This window comes from Sparus aurata, chromosome 10, assembly GCF_900880675.1.
Source record: "Sparus aurata chromosome 10, fSpaAur1.1, whole genome shotgun sequence".
Taxonomy (NCBI): Eukaryota; Metazoa; Chordata; class Actinopteri; order Spariformes; family Sparidae; genus Sparus; species Sparus aurata.
This window is the reverse complement of record NC_044196.1, coordinates 21,147,584-21,170,024: the sequence shown is the minus strand read 5'-3', so window position 1 is coordinate 21,170,024 and position 22,441 is coordinate 21,147,584. Positions and strand designations below refer to the sequence as shown.

At 43.9% G+C, this 22,441-nt stretch overlaps 1 protein-coding gene across 1 annotated transcript; it reads right to left on the bottom strand.

The window, feature by feature from the left end:
- Positions 1-130: 130 nt before the first annotated feature.
- Positions 131-21,111, bottom strand: acap1 (ArfGAP with coiled-coil, ankyrin repeat and PH domains 1). The gene is made up of 23 exons (XM_030429902.1): positions 20,004-21,111; positions 16,987-17,044; positions 14,018-14,137; positions 13,693-13,746; positions 13,469-13,527; positions 12,283-12,466; positions 11,414-11,458; positions 11,163-11,258; positions 8,718-8,792; positions 8,444-8,556; positions 8,161-8,212; positions 7,930-8,030; positions 7,583-7,694; positions 7,186-7,400; positions 7,017-7,086; positions 6,737-6,831; positions 5,336-5,529; positions 4,995-5,045; positions 4,303-4,478; positions 3,658-3,767; positions 2,364-2,474; positions 2,210-2,271; positions 131-803 (listed from the first exon to the last, which is right to left on the bottom strand). Exons 1-23 carry the CDS (start codon positions 20,054-20,056, stop codon positions 706-708), a joined length of 2,304 nt encoding a protein of 767 aa, XP_030285762.1. The 5' UTR covers positions 20,057-21,111; the 3' UTR covers positions 131-705.
- Positions 21,112-22,441: the final 1,330 nt, after the last annotated feature.

The window sequence follows — 22,441 nt, the reverse complement described above, 5'->3', positions numbered from 1 at the left end:
AAAATGACGACGCCCTCTGCTGGGGATTTGTTCTCTATACAGCAAAAACATCCTGTAAAAGCAAACTGCATCATCATTGCAATAATGAACCTTTGGCCGGTCATTGTTTGAAACTTAAACACACTGAAAATAAGATTTGCATTGTGGTTTATTTGTTCGTGAATCTCAAGTACCTGACACAGTTTTAACAAAAACAGACACGAACAGCATCTCAAAAAAACATCCCAAATATAAAAATCTGCATACGTTACAACAGAATGAGATTGCAAGAATGTTTGAACATTTTCACGTCTTTATCGTGTTACGCTTCAACAGAAATGGCAGAGAAACATAAAAAAAAAAACAGCCCTTTTAGCGTAAAAAAAAAAAAAAAAGAAACAGATTTACAGGATTTAATTAGGAAAATCTTGGCAGAGTGATGGTGTTACCCTCTGCTACACATAAAGACACCTCCTGCTGCTCTGATGAAGCTGTTCCAGTGTTCCCACTCGGGCACAATTGTTCTGCTCTGACGTGCTCGCACAAAGAATTCACTGTTCGGAGCGTTCATCCCCCTCTGAAGTCAACACCAGCTGAGCTATGACTGAACATGTGGCAGGTAGCCAGGGGAACATGTGTGCTGGTGTGTCTGCATACTTGCGGTTTTTTTTTGGTTCTAAATGTGGTTACTGTACAGCGAGGTGATGAAGAGGAGGCGGAGGCTGGTTAGGATTTAGGGTCTGCGCTGCGGCGTTTGAGCTTCTCGGGGTTGTTTGAGGCCATGTGTGAAAAGTCTCTGAAGATGTCGTGGTAGGTGTCATCACCTGGAGACAAGCAGAGATGGAGACATGAGACGTTTTCAAGAGAACAACGACTTTTTAAAGCGCTTATGTCATCTCGTCTGGGTTTAATCTGAGACAGCTGTGTTCGAATCATCAAAAGCGTCGTCATTTTGGGGGGCACATTGAGTTCTAACAAGCCGTCACAACCCAAGTATTTCCTGAACGCGCTTAAAAATTGTAGCCCTAAAGCGAGAAGCATGCAACCGGACAAATAAAAACACACATGCACATGCACTTTACCTCTTAGATTGCAGTAGGTGGCACACTGCACAAGCACTTGAGACCAGCCGGACATCTCAGCGGGCAGAAGGGCAAAGGCGCACAAGTGACAAAGACACACAGTGATAGAGCACAGCATGTCAAATACTGACCAGCAGTTTTCTTTCTTTCTTTTTTTTTTTTTCAAGCAGACACAAAAAAAAAGCATCACGTTTCCATTCTTTCACTTGTGAAGCTTCACAAAAGCCTCGGCTGAAAAGGGACAATCACGAAAAAAAAAAGAATGGACTTTGCAGCTTGAGAAGGAGCCAAAATGACAAAAAGGCAAACAAAAACCCACGGCTAATCTTAGACTCAAGAGCTACAGCACAGATAAATACAAACAGGTCAACATATGACAAGAGTTCAGACTATTCACAGAATAGAGGAGGAAGTCGTTCTTGAGAAACAAACCCAAAAGTGGATTCAGCTTATATGACAACATACAAACAACACTGTACATACTGAATATAAAAATACCCCATATATACAAATATCATTAAAAATATGCCCGATAGAGGTATCTTATATATGCTTTTTCTGAACCTCAGTGAAACACTGGAAAACACCCACATGCAGCGCTCTTTATCAACAAGGTATTTGGAGATTTTGTGGGTTTCAAAGTGCAGCATGATGTGCGTTTGTGGTTCAAAGTGCGACAACATCTCTCGACAGCGCTCCTGCCGTGTTTCACCAGACGTTTCTCTGTCTTCACTTGATCGATAACTCGGTTTCCGTTTACGTCCCCGAGCCTTCCTACTGTCGTACCCTGCGTTTTAAGCCTTCTCACCCCGAAGGCACTTTGACTTTTTTCTTCTAAGTTTGTCCTCGAGCGACGTGTGGGAGGGCCTGGATAATTCTCTGCAGATAAACATCACATGACAACTGCAAAGCCAGTGATTTCTGATGGTTAACAACTAGACAAAACATGTTGTTTTCCTTTTAGCTCATTCCAGCCTCGCCGCCTACGTCCTGTCCAGGGCTGACTTTTTAACCCCGCTAATCATTCTGCCCCCCCAGAGCCCAGCCACTTATATGGTTCTTTATAGCCTGGAGGCTCTTCCTGGTGTGGGCCAGCCCACCTCCGCTCCCGCTCAACAAACCCCCAGATCCCTGCCCCCCTGAGTGACCTGATTGGCCAAACGCTCCGTCCATCTCCCGCATCTCCTTGTTCATCTTGGCGATCCGCAGCCTGAAACGGAGAAGATCGGTTAGGAAAGGGCTGCCGTTTGTTAACTGGTTTACATGGTGACGTAAGAGGTTCTTCTGGTCCACGGGACTCACAGAGTGACGATGTCGGCGTTGGCGTTGTCCACGGCGATTGTTATGGGGTCTTTCTGGTTCTTGTCTCTGGCGTTGTAGTCTGCTCCTCGCTTCAGGAAGAGACAAACCAACCTGGGACATCACAGAGACAGAAAGAGTGTGAGAGTGTGTGTGTGTGTGTGTGTGTGTGTGTGTGTGCGTGTGTGCATGTGTGTGCCCAGGAAACATTTTCAGGAAATTAAGATCCTTTCGTGGGTTTCAAGAGGAGGAACTAAGAAGGGTTTCTCGGACGCCATGTTTCCACCCAAACCTTTTTCCAAAGAGCTAAAAGGTTCCTCCATATTGTTTTTGTCTAATTGTCTGCAGCAGACCAAAGACCAGCTACAATTAATCAAATTAGTCTGCTGATGTATGAAAAGCAAGGACTTTTTTGTGGGGAGAACAATGTCCCCGGAACTTCATTTAGACCCTGGTCGCTACGGTGGAAACACTGAATTCCGCCAAGGTTCCTAGTCCATGGGGGGAAGTTTCTGCGGTGGAGTTAAGGCTAATCATAGCTTTTCCACCTCTGCATGTTTTTTTTTTGCATCCATTCACTGAGCCTATTGAAACGTCAGATTTGCACAACAATAAAAAGGAAGAACATGATAACAGGACCATCGTCAGTTTGAAAAGCATTTTTGATGGCTTAATCTTCACGGTTCTCCAAACAAATCTGAAACAGGGGTGCACAAAGGAGACTTTTAAGTCCCCCGTTTCGTTCCTGAATAAAGTTCCTGTCGCTTATTAGTTCTTGGAAGCCGTGGAGCTGTGTTTTTGAACGGACTGTTAAAAAACAAAAAACAAACAGGTGCTCTTAATTTAAGTTCTACATCAGAAGTCTGCAATCCGACCCCAGCCAAAATGAGATTACAGTCAGATGCTGCCTCGACTTTCTCTTGTTAACGCAGTACAAGTATATATAGGACTCAGTGAAACAATGAGCCACCTGTTATCTACTTCTCTCTGCTTTTAGATCGCCAAATACACAACTTTGTCCGTTCAGCAGTGATTACTTAGCGGACGCGCCGCTGTAAAGCTACAGCTGGGCAACACGTTTGACTGCACAGAGATGCTTGAAGATAAGGAAGTTCGACTTGTAAAGAAGCGTCAGCTTTGTGACTTCAGCGCGCTCGCAGCTCTTCAATAGACTCTTTTGTGTTTTGTTTCGATTCATCAACTTCCTTTTCTGCTGAGATTTCCCACTATGCCAAACTAGGGGAAGTCATTTTGGGCAAACGGGGGACTGTTACGTACGTGTTACGGTGCATCTTACCCTGTGTGACCCAGGATGGTGGCGTGGTGAAGCGGCCCTCTCCCGTTGCTGTCCACCTGGTTGACGTTGGCGCCGTTCTGCAGCAGGAACTCGCAGGCCGCCAGGGCGTTCTGGCGAGGAGACAGGAACACGTGAGCTGTCGTTTCTGTTTTTTCCATAGTACAGTTGCGTAATCTACGTGATCCCCTCTGAACCTCTCCTTATTATCACCTTGTCCAGACAGGTTTAACGCAACAAGACTAAATTTATAAAGACCCGCTGGTGGCTCCTGAAGGTTGGTCCATCTAGGCTAAAAATGTTAAATGGAAGCTGAGGGGTTTATCCGCCTGATTAGCAAGTTTCATAGCAATGATTATATACTTTGAGTGCAAAACTGAGGCCTGAGGGTGATGCTACAGGGAAGCTAATTTAGTCTCCAAAATGGGAACCACTGTGGAGGACGTTTTAAGTAGATTTTCCAGTTTATTTGCTGTTATATCTTTATTTTTGCCTGTGTAGAGTTTGAATTGTTAGCCTGAATGTTGACACCACAGGGCTGGGCCAAGAGGTAAAACAAAAATGATAGTGCTGCTGTAGGTGCGGTCATCGAAAAACACAATGATTCATCCTCTGGGGGCCGTGAATATAATGCAATGCTGTCCTTACCGCTGAGACGGCCTGTATCAGCGGCGTGCTGGACTCCTCGGCCACGTTGACCCAGTTGACGTCGGCTCCGTGGGCCAAAGCGTCGGCCATGACGGGGAAGTTCTGCAGGGCTGCCGAGCGATACAGCAGCGCCCCGGGGTGCAGTCCGCTCAGGTCCTCTTCTTCCTCGTCCATGTCTGAGGGGACCAGAGGGTTAACTTCAACTTAACTGTCAAACACATACTGCCGTTTGTTTTTCTCCAGCAGAGGCTCAAATTAGCAGGTCATGGTGCTTTTGACATGACATTTTTGACATTTTCTGTGGAATTATTAAATCGCTCAATCAATGGAGAATGCTGGTGGGTGGTGCCTGCTCAGGCAAGTGCGAACTGACCAATCAGAGCACACCCTTCTTCTGGAGGGTGGTCTTAAAGAGACAGGCACTAAAAAGGAGTGTTCAGACCTAGGGCGAATAGAGGTGCTGCAGCGATGGACAAAACAATGTGTTTTCTGAAGATTAAAGAACGTAAACGTTTTCTAGCCGAAACCTAAAATACAAATATGAACCTGACAACGAGCTTAATTGGAGCGCCTTAACAGATTGAAGGCGTGTGTCTCCACAGCCCATGCCGAACACATTGCACAAGCGTGCTTCCTTTGTCAGGTCAGACGAGTGCATCAGTGTGTGCTTGCATGAGCGTGTTTTACCTCACCTTTGTGAAAGCCTGAATTGTTCTTTTGGACAAGGTCACTGGGGCTCAGTCCTGAGGGAGAGAGAGAGGGAGAGAGGCACGATTACCGGTTTATCCTGCCGACTGCAACAGCACACATAAAATAGAGCAGGCCAGGCCTCCAGGATTATCAACTTTTGCTGGATCGCCAAGATTAGGGATTGTGCAAGTGTGTGTGTTTCTGTTCTGTTGACATCAGCAGAAGTAGGTGAGCGGTGATCTTGACGGAAAGCAGGCAACCAACAGCGGTATTATTCCTTTAACAGCCCGCTGTTGCCCATCTGTCAGTCAGTCAGTCTTGATACCTGTCGATAGGCGTTTACCTGTGCTCCGAGGCAGAGTGGCTCGGTTTGGTTTGGGTTTGATCGGCGGCCGCTGGACAGTACGGTCCTGCGTGGTCGCTCGGTTCCTCCTGGCGCTGGATCGCCTCAGCAGGGGGTTCCTGCCGGTCTCGGGCAGCTTTTGGATAAACTTCTTTTCAACATACTTTGATCGGATCCACGACTCCTTGTCTCCTCTGAGGGACAGAAATGACAACGAAAGAGTGAGAGAGATGAGGATAATTTATATCTCTACAGCAATCTTCTCTCATAAACAAGACAATTTCTAAAACAAAGAAGCCGACATGCAGGGCCGTATTTGACCGTCTGTTTCTGGCTTTACTTGTTCTCAGTTTGACTCCACAACTTGCTTGTGCAGCTGTGAGACAAGAATGCGTAACACATATCCCCCGAGGCCCTCGTTGTTCTTTTAATGAAGTAATAAATTCAGTTAAAAAGACGTGTATTTAGGACCCAAAGTGCCTCCTTTTGTATAAGAGAAGCAACTACACCAACGGGAGCAGGACTGCAAAACAACCAAATAAAGTAAGGCCAGACGAGACGAGACCGAAAGCTCATGCTGCAGAAAGCATGCAGCCCCGCAGCGAGTTTCCGGAGGAGGCTTTAGTCACGACGTTAACCATCTGTGTCATGTACCTGTGGCACTTCCTGTCTGCTGCAACACCACAGAGGAGAAAAAGAGGAAGTAAAGAAATAAGTGTAACAGCGTCACAGGCCGCTGATATGATCATCTGTAAACCACCTGGATGTTTGCAGAGGTTGACTCTTTCAAAGTCAGCCACTGAACCTCTGATGTCCTGTCAGACTCTTTTCAGATTCGTGCAGAGCCGGAGCACAAGTTTATCTTCGAATCAACGTGAAAACACAACACACGCAGGAGGAAGGGCATGTAATGGCATCGGAATGACAGCAGGGGGAGGTGAAGAGTGCGTTTTCTGTGACGGCTTGAGAGATGAGGCTGGAAAATTTTTAGCATTTGGAAAAAAAAGCCCCCTCAGAGACAAGGCCCTAGTTGAATTTCCAGATAACTCCTGACCTAAAGGGATTATTCTCTGAGTAATCGAGTAGCGTTGAACTTCCACAGTGAGAAGAATTCAAATGAGAATGGTTGACATCGGAGCAGCTTAAGGGGAGATACCCCAACTTTCACCTTGTAGTTCATGTGCAGAGATGCTGGATCCTACGGTTCCCACAATGCAATCGAAAGCTTCTTTTCATTAGACATTCTTTCGCCTTCGAAAGTCTTTCTTACACAAGTTTCTGCTAAAAACGAAAAATGAAACAAATAGTTGTGGTTTTACTCGGAATCGCGTCGCATTAGTCAGTTTCAGACACGTCGGCGGTCTTTACACACAGTCTTTGGTCAGTGTGGATTGTTTGTACCTGGGGCTGGAGGCGTGGGGCTTCTTGATGGTGATCTCATCAATCCGGGCCTCGTAGATCCTGTTGATGACTGTGTTCCCCAATTCGCACATCAACTAAAGGGAAGCAGAGCGATAAGAAGGAATGCGAGTGTGTCTCGGAGCTCGTTTGAGAGTTTATTTAAAGTAAACTATTGCATAATGCATTACATAATCCTCATACTCTGTGGATGTTTTGTTGTTAACAGATGGAGAGGCAGTAATGAGGCCGTGGAGCCGGCGTGGTTAAAAGGTTAAATTACCTTAACGAGCTCTGGCTCCCACGAGTCCAGAGTGAGGGAGCGCACTTTGGAGAAATGGACTCCCAGGCTCCTGTTAGGAGGAGGAAACCATTAGAGCGAAAGTTTAAAGCCAAGTTTGTGTGTGTGTGTGTGTGTGTGTGTGTGTGTGTGTGTGTGTCTGAGTGTGTACCTGTGTATGCCAGAGCAGATGATACAAAGCGTGATGCCCAGGTTGATGGAGGCCCAATCGGGACCGGGCTCCCCGCAGTCGCAGCACTGCTTGTTCCCGGGGATCGCCTGAACCTCCTCCAGCGCCTTGCAGCCCTCGCTCTCCTGATCCGCTCCTCCGCCTCCTCCTCCGCCTCCTCCCAAAGTGCCCGCCGACATCGAGCTGCAGCGCTGTCTCTGATAACCACACACACACACACACACACACGTAAACACACGCACAGGAATGAGGAGATGCACAAAGGCCCACCGCTTCTTCTGTACCTCATCGGATTCAACTCCCACAGAAAAATGCAGATGTAAAAGATAACGTATGTATGTGTGTGTGTGTGTGTGTGTGTGTGTGTGTGTATTCTCACTGGGCTGTGTGGGTCCTCTCTGCGCTCCTGGAAGGCTGAGGCGATGCTGTTTTGGACGGCGCTGATCCACGCCTGCTGCTGCCTATCTGAGTCTGCCTGCAACAAACAACACCTACACACACACACACACACGCAGTGATCAGCTCATTTCTCAGCACACGAGATTAACATGGAAAAAATGATCACAACCACACACACACACACAAGCACGCACGACCCTCTTTCGCAGGACGCTCTAATCCGCACACTTAATGCTGATGAAAATCCACCGCCATAGCTTCAACAGGCGTCTGCATCAACTTGCCCCCCCCCCCCTCCCCCCAACACACACACGCACGCACACTCACTTTGACGGGGAGACCACTTCAAAGCAGAACCGTCTCTCGTTTTCAGTACTGGGCTTCACTGTGCAAAGACGCAGGTCGTCCACCACAACCGTGGGCTGGTCCTGAGAGAGGCGCAGACAGGAAGAACACGCAGGTCAACACTCACATTTTAGCATTTGCACGTAGGTCTTTGTTCTACGCCCGGCCAAGCGAATCTTCGAAGAGGATAGCTACAATTATTTCAAAATATACCTTGAATTTCTTCTGATACACCAGCTGATTTTTCTGAATCGAAAACCAACGCCTGCAGCGGGGGGAGAACATGAAAAGGGTCAGAAAATCAACCATCAATCAGCAAAGAAAGGAAAGACAGAGAGGGGAAAGTCGCCGCACACACTGTCGAAACTATTTCCCAACACAGAGGACGTTTGAGTCTCTCTTAGCGAGATGTTAGGTGGGAGAAAAGGCGTAAAAAAAAAAAAAAAAAACACAATGCAGCTGTTCTGTGCGAGACATGTCGTGGGTAAACTTGTACCTGCTCCAGGTCTTGAAGGCGTTGCTGGCCCTCTTGTAGAGGTATCCCTCCATGGCGATCCCGTTGGCTGCGTCAGCACTGAAGTCCATGATGGAGTCATCGTAAGACACATCCTAGAAATATTTCATTAGTAACTCAGTGTCACTGTAGTTGAAGTTGCAGCACTCATTATCCAGTTAAAGGCCTTTTTTCCTGTTGATGTTTGTTTTTCACATTTGGGTTTAAACTGAGTAAAAGTGTGTGTTTAAGTGTTCATCTTTGTAAAAAAGCAGACCTTTTTCTTGACTGCGGCGTGTCTCTGCTCCATGTCCCTCTTCTCCCGGGCAGCATTCAGAACAAACTGAGTGTGCTGTTGAACAGAAACAGACGCGGAGGTCATTCTCCAGACGCAAATATTGATTTTTAAATGTATATCATTCCCCCTTTTTATGAGAACCCTCATAAATGCATTTCGCTCACTGAGGCTTTCTTCTGGAAGCCAGCGTCAACGGTTTTAAAGGGCTCTTGTGTACAATATATAAGGCTTTTGGATACATTAACTGATTTGTATGCTAAGTGAAACACAAAATGATTAAGTGCCTTGCACAACGACACATCGGCAGGCTAAATAGCGACAGTGGAGCTAAAATCCCAGTCCATATTAGGACATTTCTGCATTTTAAGCCAACCAGTCCTTAACTACGTATGAAGTTTGCACAATCCTCTTCAACAGAAAAATGTAATTTAATTGCACTCAGTGAGACAACATATAATGTGGAAAAGGGGTTAAGTTAATAAGTTAGTTAAGAATTTGATTGAAAGACAATTTATGGAAGGTTTCCCGCCTTTAAAGATGAGTCTTCTAAAAATGTGTAAAAAAAAAATTGAATGGAGTCTGGTTTATGCACATATGATTCTCTCGTTTTTTATTCCTGCTTCTTTAGTTGTTGCCTTGTCCTTTCTGTCTCTTCACTGTAGGACAACTTTCCCCTCTTTCCTTTCCTCTGTCCTCTCTTACATGTTTGCCTCTGTGAAGTTCAGGATAGGTTATCACTCCCGCAGAGCTTGCTCTTCAGGAAACAGGAATTAGGAAGAGTCGAACCTCTTCCTATGTCCTGTGCCAAACAGAGGAGCACCACTGGTGGTTTCTCTGTTAGGCATATTATTCCTCAGTGTCTCTCTCTCTCTCTCTCTCATCTGCTCATTCTCCTTCCTATCATTTCCTGTTGAAACAGGAAGAGCCTCGTTGGGGTATGATTCTGCCGGCAAAATGCTGACAAACTCATTTCCCGTTTCAAATTATTTACATTAAGCAAAAAAACTCGGCAGTAATACTGCTGATGTTCAAGGTTGAAGAAGCTAAATGTTTTTTTTCCAATTTGAACGGTCAAACAGCAGGAACTAACACACACACGCACACACACACACACACACACACACACACACACATACACAGACACAGACATGTGAAATATTTCCTGTTGTTGCTCACTTTTTCCTGTCACGATGAACGATGGTGTGATGTCATCTTGTGACTCCTCTGCCCCGCCCCCCTTTAGATAGACACCAAGAACTAATGTGATGCAGTTTGCCCAGACTGCATTTATGGTTTTATCACTAAAGGTGCCATAAGAGACAGTTTTGAATACATTTCCTGTCTCGTAAAATAAGTCTCAAATCTCTTTAAGCCTGCATTGTGGCCAGTCAAAAACTCTACAATCGGTTCATTTGGACACCTGTCAGAGGTTAAAGGAGACAAACTATCTGACTTTTCACAATAAAAAAGGCAAGGTATAGAGAAAAAAAAAGAAAAAAAAAGAATAGTTTATGTGTTACAAAACTTTGCTTTTCTCTTATTTTCTGCCCAATCATTCCACTTCTGCATCCTTGTATGATGTTGAGCAACAAAGACAAACAATATAGAGACGTGCTCAACGAAACATGGCACCCCAGTAGTTATAACCTGCCACAAGACTGGCTCCAGAGCGGCTACTAAAGGGTCTTTGCTTTTCTTTTAAATAGATTCCTCTCATTTCTCACAGCTCAAATCTATATATCTATCTTTCATGACAGTTAATCTTCTTTCAACAGAGGATTTTCAGGTCATGTAACAGCTCACTGCCACATGGGAAGTCCTCTTGTGCAACAGGATTCAACCGAATTCAGATGTGGTTAAAAATATGAGTGAGACATTTGGGAAACATAATTAGTTGTCGGCTTGCCACGTCCTTGATCCGATATTTTACGCATACGTGCATTAAGTGTGAAGTTATAGCCGGGGGTTCAATTAGCCTAGCTTAGCATAAAGACTGTAAGCAGGGGGAAATATGTAGCGTGGTGATTACCAAAGTAAAAAAAAAAAAAAAGGAAGCTTACCATCACTTCTAAATTTTTAATTACTAGTTATACATATATTTATAAGCTGTTTTACCCTGCTTCCAGTCTTTGTGCTAAGCTAGGCTAGTCACCTCCTAGCTATAGCCACACAGTTTGCGTGCTAATGGTGGTTTCAGTTTACTGAGGGCAAATAAGTGTATTTCGAAAAAATGTCCAAATATTTATTTGATTTGGCTGTAGGTTTTATGTTGTTTATCTTTTTCTGCCCAGCTGTTATTTATATAGTTAGTATTTGTATAAAAGCCAGCTGTGTTTTTAAGCACAGTGTTAGAACCTCCCAAGACCCGTGCAAATCAGTTGCAGCAGAGGAAATTAGATCAATCCGGCTCGAACAGGAAGTTACCTCTTCATTCAGTTTTCGCCTGTACTCGTCCAGTTCTGACAGAGACTGGTTGCCATGTTGGAAGAACTGAGCCTGGGCCTCCATCAGCGACAACACCTGACATGACCGCAAGAAATCATTGAGAAGACGTCTACTCTCATATCACAGAAGACATCCTGAGAAAATCCAGCTTAATTACAGTACACACTTTCAAAGACCACATGTTTACAAAAGCAGCAAAGTGAACTTGAAATGGGTCAACATGAACTCACAGCCATCAAAATGTCGGTCTTCTTCTTGGCTTCAATCACATTAATCTGAAACAAAAGGAAGCAGCGGTTAAAAGACGCTTCATGTTTCCATAACCGAAAAAACAAACTCACAGACCAGTTAAACGTCTGAGAGCCACAACCACAAGTCTGAAGAGGAGCCCCGAGGCAAACCTGTTATCATTCAAAACAGCAGAAGCACAACTATAATCAGACGTGCTGTTGTGTATTTCATCCAGGCCGATGCTTATGAGACTGAGTCTGCTGAGGTTGTTCCTGTATATGCCTGTTTTCATTTATTTGAAGTCAAGGTAAAGGAATTAATACTCCAAAGTATTATTATCGTTGCAGCAGATATCTGATATGAACATTTTAAACAGCAGCCGATCAAGCCAAAAATAGAAACACTACTACCATCCTCTTCGTAAAGGTGCAAGATTGAGATCAATGCAAAATAGAGTGCACTTCCTGATGCAAGTGTGATAGTCTCCATGTCATTAAAGAGGACGTATTAGTGTAACTTTCAGGTTCATACTTTTTGGGGGGGTTTACTCCTAGAATAGGTTAACATGCTTCAGTGCTCAAAAAAACACAGCTGTTTTCTCATACTCTCCAGTGCAGCTGCTCTGTATTCCCCCTCAGTCTGAAACGCTCTGTGTACGCTCCTGTGTCTTTAAGGCCCCCGCCTCCTGAATATCCAATCTGCTCTGATTGGTCAGCTCACACACGCTTGAGCCAGCACCACCAACAACAACAAAGCAGCTTGGCTAAATCAATCCTTACTTGCCAAACTTGCTTCTAGGCATGAATTATGCAAATGTGTGACATTGTGACTTAGTGTGATTTTTACTCCACCCAGCATTCATTCTCACCTCCAGGACGTAATCGAGGGCCTCAGCCCGAAAGGACCTGCGTGCGTTGAGCAGAGCGTTGCTCGCCTCCTCCACCTCGTGTACTTTCCCCCGCGGGGCCTGAGCGTTCCTCTCCTGTGCCCTCTCCAGACATTCGCTGCTGCGCTCGAACTCCTTGCGCACATCTTTGAACCGACGCACATCCCTGGAAGAGAGGAAGGGAAGGGACAAGGAAAATAAGTTACGACTGTCCAGCTTCCGTGAGTATTTAACCCATATATGACAAATAAATTAAAATGATATTTGGCTGTTGAAGAAACTACAGATACATTAGCTATTGTCTTTGGGAGTCATGGATTGTAGAGTCAGTTTACAAGCTAATTTCAAAGGAAATGACAAGTTGATAAAATTTCTAGATTATCTACCATCATGTTTGTATAATTTACTCGTAAAAAGTCTATTAATAGGACATTTTTGCTATGTGGTGGTGGCATAAGGTGCTATATGTACAGTAAGAATTGTCCGTCTGTCAAATTTGTACTCCAAACAAGCATTTCACCACAGTAATCGCTAACTGCTGCTAATTGTAGCTGCCCATAGCTTGTTAGCTCAGTTGGCTTTGCCACTAGCCACTTGGACTGGGAGCTCAGGGACCAGGGTTGTGTTATCGTTCAAACTGCTAACACACAGGCTTTGCACAGGGAGCAGCTGGAGCTAGCTGCTTAGCATGCTAATCTCAGTAGATATTGCTACAACACAATACACATGCGTCACAATGTCAAAACTGAACTATTTAATCACATTCTGGTGATTTTTTTTTATGTTTTCAACTAGAAGTCTTACATATTGCTCCTTTAATAAAGCAGCTTTCATGCCTTCCTGTTTGTTTCTTTGACAAGAGACCTGCAAGCTCAGAGGGTTAAACCACATTGAAAATGTGTCACTGGCTAAAAATCCGGCTAATCGCTGTTGTCACAGGCTGCAAGACATCCTCGCTCTCATGTAATCCACCGTATCATTCCCATTACTGAGAGCAGACTGAAGGACAAAGTCAAAAGAGGGCCAAAATGAAGCATCAGAAGCCTGTAATATTTGCTCCATGTGGCGTGCTAACGCTTGGCAGAGACGCAGCAGAGTGACTCAGTCTGAGGAAGGTGGCCGAGTGAGAGACGAAGATTAGATGCAGCAAACAGAGCAGCTCACTCACTCTTTGACAAAGTTCTGCAGCTTCAACTTCACTGACTTCTGTGTGGTCTCAATCACTTCCTGAAAGGGAGACAGGCAGAGACAGATCTATCACAGAGAGCACAGGCAACTGCTAAATGTCAAAAGTAGCGCATTCAACAATGTGCTTCTGCAGCCTTGTCTGACCACACCACCACATACTGCACAATGATAAGAGTCGAGATAGACCAGGACAGACGGACTCACCCCCTGAGCCTCCAAGATGATGGACAGCTTTTTGGAAAATTTGTCCAAACACTCCTGCAAGACAGACATCTGAGATTAGACGCTGTATTTCATCAGCATTTTTTATCTATTACAACTGTTTTTGTTTGGTAGTTAGAATGCAGATTGTAATCCAAGGTTCAAATAAGCTCCATTTAGTCTCATTAACACCAATGTTGGACATGTGGACAATATGGCCAAAACATTAAAGATTTCACAGTTTAATGACATTTGGCGAAACACTTTCTCTGAATTATCCGAGTGGAAAAATAAAAATGACTCCCTGACGACTCGTGCTACCACTCACCTCCATCATGCTGTCCCCGGTGCACTGGTGTCCGAGCTCCCGCAGGCCGTTGACGAAGCTCTTGCTGGTCTGGCAGTAGACCCTGCCCGCCTCCACCATGGCATGGCATTGTTTCACAAGCTGGATGACACAAACAAGCAACGGCGCGGTCAAATTCCTTCCGGAACTCTCAAAACAACAGAGGTGACTAATCGGGATGAATATTTAAACGTAACGAGGAGTTATTCCAGGAGCCCAGACATTAAGCAGTAAAACAGCCTGAGTTAGAGGTTGTTCTAATCGAGCGTAATCACTGAGCATGCTGAATATATCCTCCAGCTTCTGTTAAGTACTGTCTGGAGTTCATAAAACTGCATTATAGCCTGAACATTGCCCGATTTTACAGGCTGGATGTTGTATATCTCTTATATTTTATTGCACAAGAACACAGTCAGAGTTTTAGGGTGTTTTTCCCAGAGTACAGAGAAAAACATGTATGAAGAAAGACCACCTATTTGCAGATGAGGACAGTTAGTGTACATAAAAAGTTACATATTGAACAGCAACACTGTTTTTAAAAAAGTAATATACATTAGAAAATACATTCCTACTAGACTAAAGCTTCTCAAGCCAATGGAAGTGAAGTGGAAGAAGCTGCAAGTTGTTATTGCTAACACGTTTTAGCTAACAGTTAGCCTCCCCATTTACACATCCAGCAGGTACATTTATTTGGAGTTATGTTTCTGGCCACCTATTCACTCTTCTTGTAGCACAGTTTTTGGTCTCCACCATGTCCTGAGGAAAATGTCTAGCTCATTATCAGCTAAATGCTCCGCTATGATCACCATGCAGCTAGTTGTTAACAAGGCTAGTAGCCGGCGGTAGCTTCCAGTCGGACTTCAGAGAGTGATGAGAGTGAACCAAAACAGTAACATGTGGACTGTAATGCCATAAAAATGATCTGAAATATGCTATAAAGTTTTGAAGAGATGAGGAGAAACTCTGGATTTTGTGACATCTGGTTGGTTAATGTAAAATGATTGATATAGCTTTCAATTCTATTAATTGTGTAATACAACTACATGCAGCTATATATATATATATATATATATATATATATATATATATATATATATATATATACACATATATATATTTTAAACTTGACTTAAGCAAAAGAATGCAGCTTTAGCCTCTCCTGCTCTGGTATGGCTACAAGCTCTTTGGTAGCTAATGTTAGCTACCATTAGCAAAAATTAGCTAGATATTCAGGTGTAAGAGACATTTCTGAGCCACTTTGCTGACTTTATCTCCTCTTGTGCTACTTTTAATGCAACATTTTAGCATTTGCTCTTCAACGAAAGTTACACACGCTCCCTCGTATCAAGCTAGCTTTGCCGCACCTGTTAGCATTGGACAACCTAGGCTTCACCTTTATCCCTTTTATAAATAGGCTACATTTAGTAGATCAGAGCAGAGGTTTTACCAGCAGGCATAAGTAAATAAGCCTTTAACATACTTACTTTAGTTTACTTTAGCTTACTCAACTTTTACACTGATACACAAATAGCTGACAAAAATGGGTAGATAATAATGACTGTCTCTAATGATCTCTTCAGTTAATCTCCTTCAAGCAGGCAGCAGACAGAAGTGTGGGACACTGAAGGCATCGTGGGCAGCATGATGTGTTATCGTAGTTTTGAAATCTCGCGAATGTCCTTTTCTTTCATGGTACTGTAGCAATGGTGTAACTATGAGTTAATTGCACTTTATCTGTGTATTTTCGTCTAATTCATCGTGTTATTTTGCAAAAGAATACACAAAAAACATGGTCAGTTTATAAAACATGATGCATTGCTATAGGTTAGCCACCCAACATGTATGTAAATGTGATGACACACATATAGTGCAATAATACAACTTTTTCTTTTGATACTTGAAGTGCATTTCGCTGACGAAACCTTTAAGTAACACTTAAGTAACACTCCGAAAGTTTCAGAAGGACTTTTATCTGTAACTAATGATTTTTACATTCACTACAGCACAGTATGTGACCTTTTCGTCCACCATGGTCTCAACGCTCATCCAAAGTCTGTGTTTCATCCGTCTGCAGATCAGACGTGTTACAACTTGACGCCAAGGCTGTATGGTATCAGAACCGACAGAACAGAAAAAACAGGATCGCTTTCTAAAATCACGATCAAATGTTGAGTGCCTGTGCAAGCAGGTAAGCAAGCAAACTCTTCTTTCTTTCTTAGACGGCGAGGTCAGAGTTCAACAACGAGAGCTGCGGCACTGGAGCTGGTTTGACGTCAGCGCTTTGCTCAAGGGCATTGTACAACACAGATAAAAGTAGCCCTGAGGTGCTTCAACCCAGTTAGTCCAGATTCTTCTAAATCCCTGTTGCTACACACAGTGATTGGCAGGGAAAGTTACTCTGGGATTTCGAGTATATTTCCATATTGTTTTGTTTCTCTGATAAGCTGTACAAGAGGCAGAGCTGCAGAGTCACAAACCAGCGCAGAGTGACACGACACTTTGATGAATTCTTATTGAGTACGATCAGGGAACAGAAACCTAGCATGTGACCCCTCCATCAGATGAATAGATCGGAAACTCCAACATGTGTGAACACGAACACGACATGGGGAATATACTTTATCAGCCCAAGCAGAACAAAGCGTAGTTCTCTCTGTTGGGACAATACGATGGGGAAGCAGCACCAGCAGCTACTTCCTGCTCGCTGTCAGGTGAGAATTACCTCAATCGCCTCTGCCCATTTCTCACTTCACTGTCTCTTTACCATGAGGAGCATGTGTCCGACAACAACTGATAGCTTTCTGTGGTTGTCTGTAGGTGGCTGTCTGTGTGTGTGTGTGGGTGTGTGTGTGTTGGGAGGGAAACATTTTTCTAAAGTAGAGCAGTGACTCAGTGTGCTATTTTTTTTTTTGTCGAAGTGCGTGTAGGTGTATTCTGTGCATGTGTCTCACCTTGTCTAGCCGCGTCTCGAGTTCACTCACATCGTTTTGGACCACTTCGATATCAGCTCTGAAACACACACACAAACGCAAAGTCATAAACAAGAGCTCGGTGTCAGAGGTCCCAATAAAACTCAACCCACTGAGCCCTGGTGTGTTAATATTCACATTGTATCTACGGAGGAAAAATAAGGTAATTAGCGTAATTCATGACTTAATTGATTTATCAATCAACCTTGATTATTGAATAAAGGTTTACAGGTTTGAACATTTCTTTCTAGTATTCTAGTTAGCAATTATCTAACATTTTATACATTCATTTCGTCTAATTAAGCACATATCTCGATTAATATTCCAAATGTCTTTATTTACATGCTCTTTATTGTGCTTCTGTGCTGCATGTTTTATTTTGTATCTAACAATGTAGCAAAATGATATATTGACGAACAGTAATATTCTTTTTTATTCAAATGATTTACATTAAGGGCTTATAAACTTTTTCATTAACTTAAAAAAAAAAAATTGTAATCTTAATTGTTTTAGGGTAACATCTGTCTAGGAACTGCTGATGAAAAGTTAGCATTTTAGCTAACTTTTAGCACACTGACATCGATGTTTATTGAATTGCACTTTCCCTGTTAAAGTAAACCAATGAATAATAATAAATCAATCCATTGTTATATCAATAACTTGGATCCATAATCAACAGATCACAAATAAAAACAGTGTATCTTAGAGTATGAAAAGTGCACGAAAACTAAACTAAACTGTTTTCCTTTAACGCATCTTGAACTTTCAAATTTAGGCTGCTTCATTTATAAATTTGGCCCTCATCCCCGTATAATACCCCCTCAAGCTTTCAAACACATGAAACGCTGTATATTTTGTGGTTTTCGTGCTGATGAACTCGTGGCTGTGTCGTTACATCAAATGCAAAATTTCCTGTGTTTGTTTTCAAACTCACTTTGTTGTAATTTAGCCTGACGTGGGGTATTTTTAGGAGATCTTTTTAAAAATTGGATTTCTGCGGGTCTGAAGGGAGCTCAGGTCGTCTGTCATGGAAATTGTTTTCGCGGAGGCCTGCGGACTGGGCCTTCCTGCGAGAATTCGGTGCTTGGCAGTGGATTTGCACTCTTAAATTTTGTTTTTTGAGGGTGAGAGCCGGCACAAAGGCGCCTCAGAGGTCCCGTGCGTGGCTAGTTTGTCAGTTATTGGCGTAACAGTCGGTATCTCTCCTCCTCTCATCTCTACTCATACCAACAGCTCAACCATGTGGTTTCCGCTGCCTTCCACCAACAGTACAGAGATACAGAGACAAAAAGAGAGAGAGAGAGAGAGACAGTCAGAGGAGGAAGAAGAAAAAAAAAACGGGCAAAGACTGAGTGGAGAGAGAAGAGAGGAGGAGGAGGAGGAGGAGAAGGGCCCGGACAGAAGAGACAGTAGACGGGTTTGTGTTTTCTGTGTTTGTTAGTGCGGGGATGTTTGAATCAAAATCTGAGGTCATGTCCTCTGGAAACACGAGCAAATGACAAGTCAGCTAAGGAGACGGTGGGAAGGGAAAGAAAGAAGGGGGGAAAAAGGGTGGAAAACACCAAGTAGGAAGACGAAAAGACTCCCTCGTTCTTTCGAATTTCTCTCCGAGAGCGAGAGAGCAAATTAAGACTAGCTAAAAGCTGAGTTTCCGCCGCGGCCGTCCCCGCAGAAAAACACACTTCCTGTCTCTCCTGTTGATCACCTCAGCACATCTCGCCTCACTTCCTGTTGCCCTCCCACCTCGCCGTTACCTAGCAACAGGAAGCAGCGCATTTGAGCGGCCGTCCCGGGGCTGTCAGGGCAGTTTTTATCTCTTTTTTTGTCCTCCTTTGCTTATCTGTTTGGTTGACTCCTTCCCTCCCTCCCTCCCTCCTTTCCCTTCCCTTTCCCTCATTCCTCTGACACGAGACCTCGCCACCGCTGCAGCTGCCACAACTCAAACTTTCCACCACTGTTGCAGGCCTCATGCATTTCAAGGGGAGGGAGGAAAACAGAGGCTCGGGCGCTCAGGGTTGAAATATGCCAAATCAGCTGGTGGAGGCACACCAGCAGCTACTGTGACTCAGGCAGGATGCCAACGACTGTGAGGGCAGGGGCACACCCAAGTTCTGCCAGAGCCTCTCATGAGGCCGCTTGCAAAACCAATTTAGCCACACTTCCCTTTTGATTACACCAGATGCTGCGGCCGTGTTGAAAGACGATCGGTTTAGGGCCCCCGAATGGCGCTCAGAGGAGCCAAACACCGACAGCACGGCGAGGGCTTTTTTAGTGAGGTTCAAAATCGAGATGTGCGAACCTGATGTAGATGTCAGGAAAGTTCTTTTTGGTGTCAATGAAACGCGTTGAGTTTCCTGGGCTGGTACAAGCTTCCTGTAGCTCAGTGACGCGTCGAAATGCAGCGTTATCAGCCCTGCAGGCCTGCGTGCAGCATCTTAAGCCCTTTCGCTGACCCCTGAAGCTTGACCTCAGACCCTGAGGGACCAATACCAGCAGCTCAAACTGACCAATCAGGACGCTTTAAAGGTGCACTATGTAGTTTTAGGGAAAAAATTTTATCAGACATTTTATTCACGCCTAAACAAACTAAGTGACAAACTAAACAACCTTTAAGTTAAAGGAAGGCACAGTTTCGTACTGTTTTTTTGTTCATATGTGGCGGACCCTGCCACCTTTATCTAGCCTCAAACAGTGTTTCGGGACTTTATTGTCCTCTGAGAGCAAGCTTGTTTATTCAGTCATGGAAAAAGAGTTGTGTTACAGTAATGTAAATATTAAAATTCTGAGTGCCAGTTCCTTCTCTGAAAACTCCACAGCGCCCCTTTTAATGCGTTTTCAGGGGTCTGGAACGCCACTCACCTTCAAATATGAACACATTTGAAGCACATTCAGCTTTCTTTTTTTTTTTTGGAGTCATTATAATGTGATTCGTGAACTTTTCTTTGCTGTCAATGTTCCTCACATCAGTATCAGCGCCAGCGCACAGGTGAAACTCTTACCTGAAGCGCGGAGAGTCCTTCAAACACTCCTCAAAGTCCAGCTTCACCGTCATCCTTCCCCTCTCGCCAACACAAAACTACTGTTCGAATTCTGTTTTTTGGAGGGGGGGGGGTGAAAAAAAAAAAGAAAATCAGCTGAATCTTGTTGGGTTTTTTTTTTTTCTAAGGCTCCACACCGGCGGCTCCACTCATTCTTCTCGTCGGATGGTTTTTCCTTTCAAGGCGTATAATTTGTATTCCTCCGGCAGCTCGTCCCGATCGCCCCTCTCTCTCCTCTATCCTCTCTCCTCCTCTCTGTTAGGGGGAAGCCGTGTGTCTGATCCGAACCTCCTCCGACGCACATCCGAGCCCCAAAAAAGAACGACTTTGACACCCGCTTATGAATGAGCGCATGAGGGGAAGAAGCCAGGTCGCGTCGTGACCATTTTCTCTTTTCTTTTTAATCCGGCAGAGGTAAAAAGATGAAGTTTGTGGAGAGAGAGGATGCTGCGAAGTTTCCACCCCTCCTCTCTGGAGTAAAGTATCCTGATCGATCAACTCGGATGATCGATAGTCCCCAGATGTGTGTGTGTGTGTGAGTGTGTGTGAGAGAGAGAGATCGGATCAGATGGCAGCCGGCTGATTGGATGTTCCTTCCCAAGGGTGCAGACTGGAGCTCTCTCTCTCTCTCTCTCTCTCTCTCACTCACTCACTCACACACTCACACTCACACACACACGAGGTCCAACCCCCCATCTGACATCTCACTATTTCCGGGTTTCTTACTCATGGCAAAGTGTGGGTTTGAAGTAGGAAGCTGCACAAAATACTCAAATTAGAAAGGACCCTGATATAAATTTCAGATTAAATATACAGTGTTTCACCTTTGAATGTGGCATTTAATTAAACTCTTGACATTTGACGCGGTAGATTTACAACAGAACAAGTGTAAATCTCCTCTCCCTCATTTGGTTTCTCAGCTTGTTTGTGTGTGTCTTCCTCTCCCTGTAGTTTCAGTGAAATGTAAAGCTCCTGCTTCCAGAGAGACTGGGTGTGTATTCTCGTCTGACAACCTTCGTCTTGTTTTGCCTTTTGTTCAGGTGTGAAGAAGGCTGCCTATCCTATCACACTCTAGTATAACCACTCTGAGAAAGGATTTTGTATGGAAGCCCGGAGCTGCCAAAAAAAAAAGGACAAACAAGTATAAATACTTTAACAAAGAAGAAAAAGAAGACTTACTGAATCGTATTCTTGAGACACTGAGGCAAAAATGTGAAATAATTGAAATGTGGAATTGCCAAGTGAAAATGATTACGTACAAAATTCAAATTCTGAGAAATAAATGAAAAATATATATATCGTGTCGTGGAAAGGTATGTACAGATTGTGAGGCAGGAAGCCCGAGTGCCATTTTTCGAGCACTTATTTAAAGTTGAACCATCTTTTTCTTTTCAGCACAAGGTGTCAGAATCAGAATCAGAGTTGCTTTTTAATGCCAAGTGAATGTACGCATACGTGGAATTTCCTGTTTTCTGTAGGTGCGACACAATATTAGAAGTTCTTAAAAGATATAATAAAAATATGAAAAATATAAATAGACAATGGCCTAGATTGTGCAAGGGCCGCAGTAGATGCTGATGCCGTCTGGTGACTAAAACTAACATTTAATGTGATGAATAGTTCGACAAGATGGCCTGACGCTCTACAGGTGCACCACGCCGTTTTGCCTAAAAACACGCCCATTACAATCATCACGGTCCACCCTGCCGCCTCGAAAGACCTTTACGACGGATCGTACCGCTTTAGTCCAGAGGGGGCGCTACAATCACCAAAAGCTGAAAGTTCCTTGTTGTCGCTTTAAGGTATGCATTTGAAAAAATAAGATCAAAATCTCATGGGATGAGGGAGCGACAGACATGAACTCAAGCCAAAATTCACTCAAAATTCAAACTTCCTGCAGCTGTTGCATTCTGTATTGTGCAGTTTATCAGTTGTCCTGTACTGATACTATTGTGCGTTTACTACAGTATGAAATAGGCTATATATACAAGACGTCACCTAGCTCATTCTGTGATCGAAAAAGGGGTCCCTTAAGGAAGAAGGAGGTAAGACTTCCTAAATCAAAATATGGATTACTAAGTGCCCTGACGTCACTTTTGGATATTTATTGATAAACTGTAAAGTGTCCCACCTCTGTTAGATATATATCTTAGCGAGTGTTTGGTGACCGTAACCGAAGAATCACTGCAAAAAAGTGTGTATATCTGCCAATATATCGATTGTTATCAGAATTTTATACTCCCTGACGCCCGAGTCAAAAGCTCAATCGGGCTTGAGTAAAAAGAATTACAAAACTGAACTTTTAAAGTGACTTAGTCCAAACAGTTTGATCACAGTTAGTGGGACCATGAGTGTTGGCGTGAAGGAGCTTCCGTATTTCAGAGGTCTTTTTTTTTTTT

Excerpts from the sequence above, each read along its gene's own strand:
- acap1 (XM_030429902.1), bottom strand. The coding sequence starts at position 20,056 with ATGACGGTGAAGCTGGACTTTGAGGAGTGTTTGAAGGACTCTCCGCGC. Across the intron at positions 17,045-20,003 it reads AAGGACTCTCCGCGCTTCAG|AGCTGATATCGAAGTGGTCC; the intron begins GTAAGAGTTTCA and ends TGTGTGTTTCAG. Across the intron at positions 14,138-16,986 it reads TCGAGACGCGGCTAGACAAG|CTTGTGAAACAATGCCATGC; the intron begins GTGAGACACATG and ends TGTGTCATCCAG.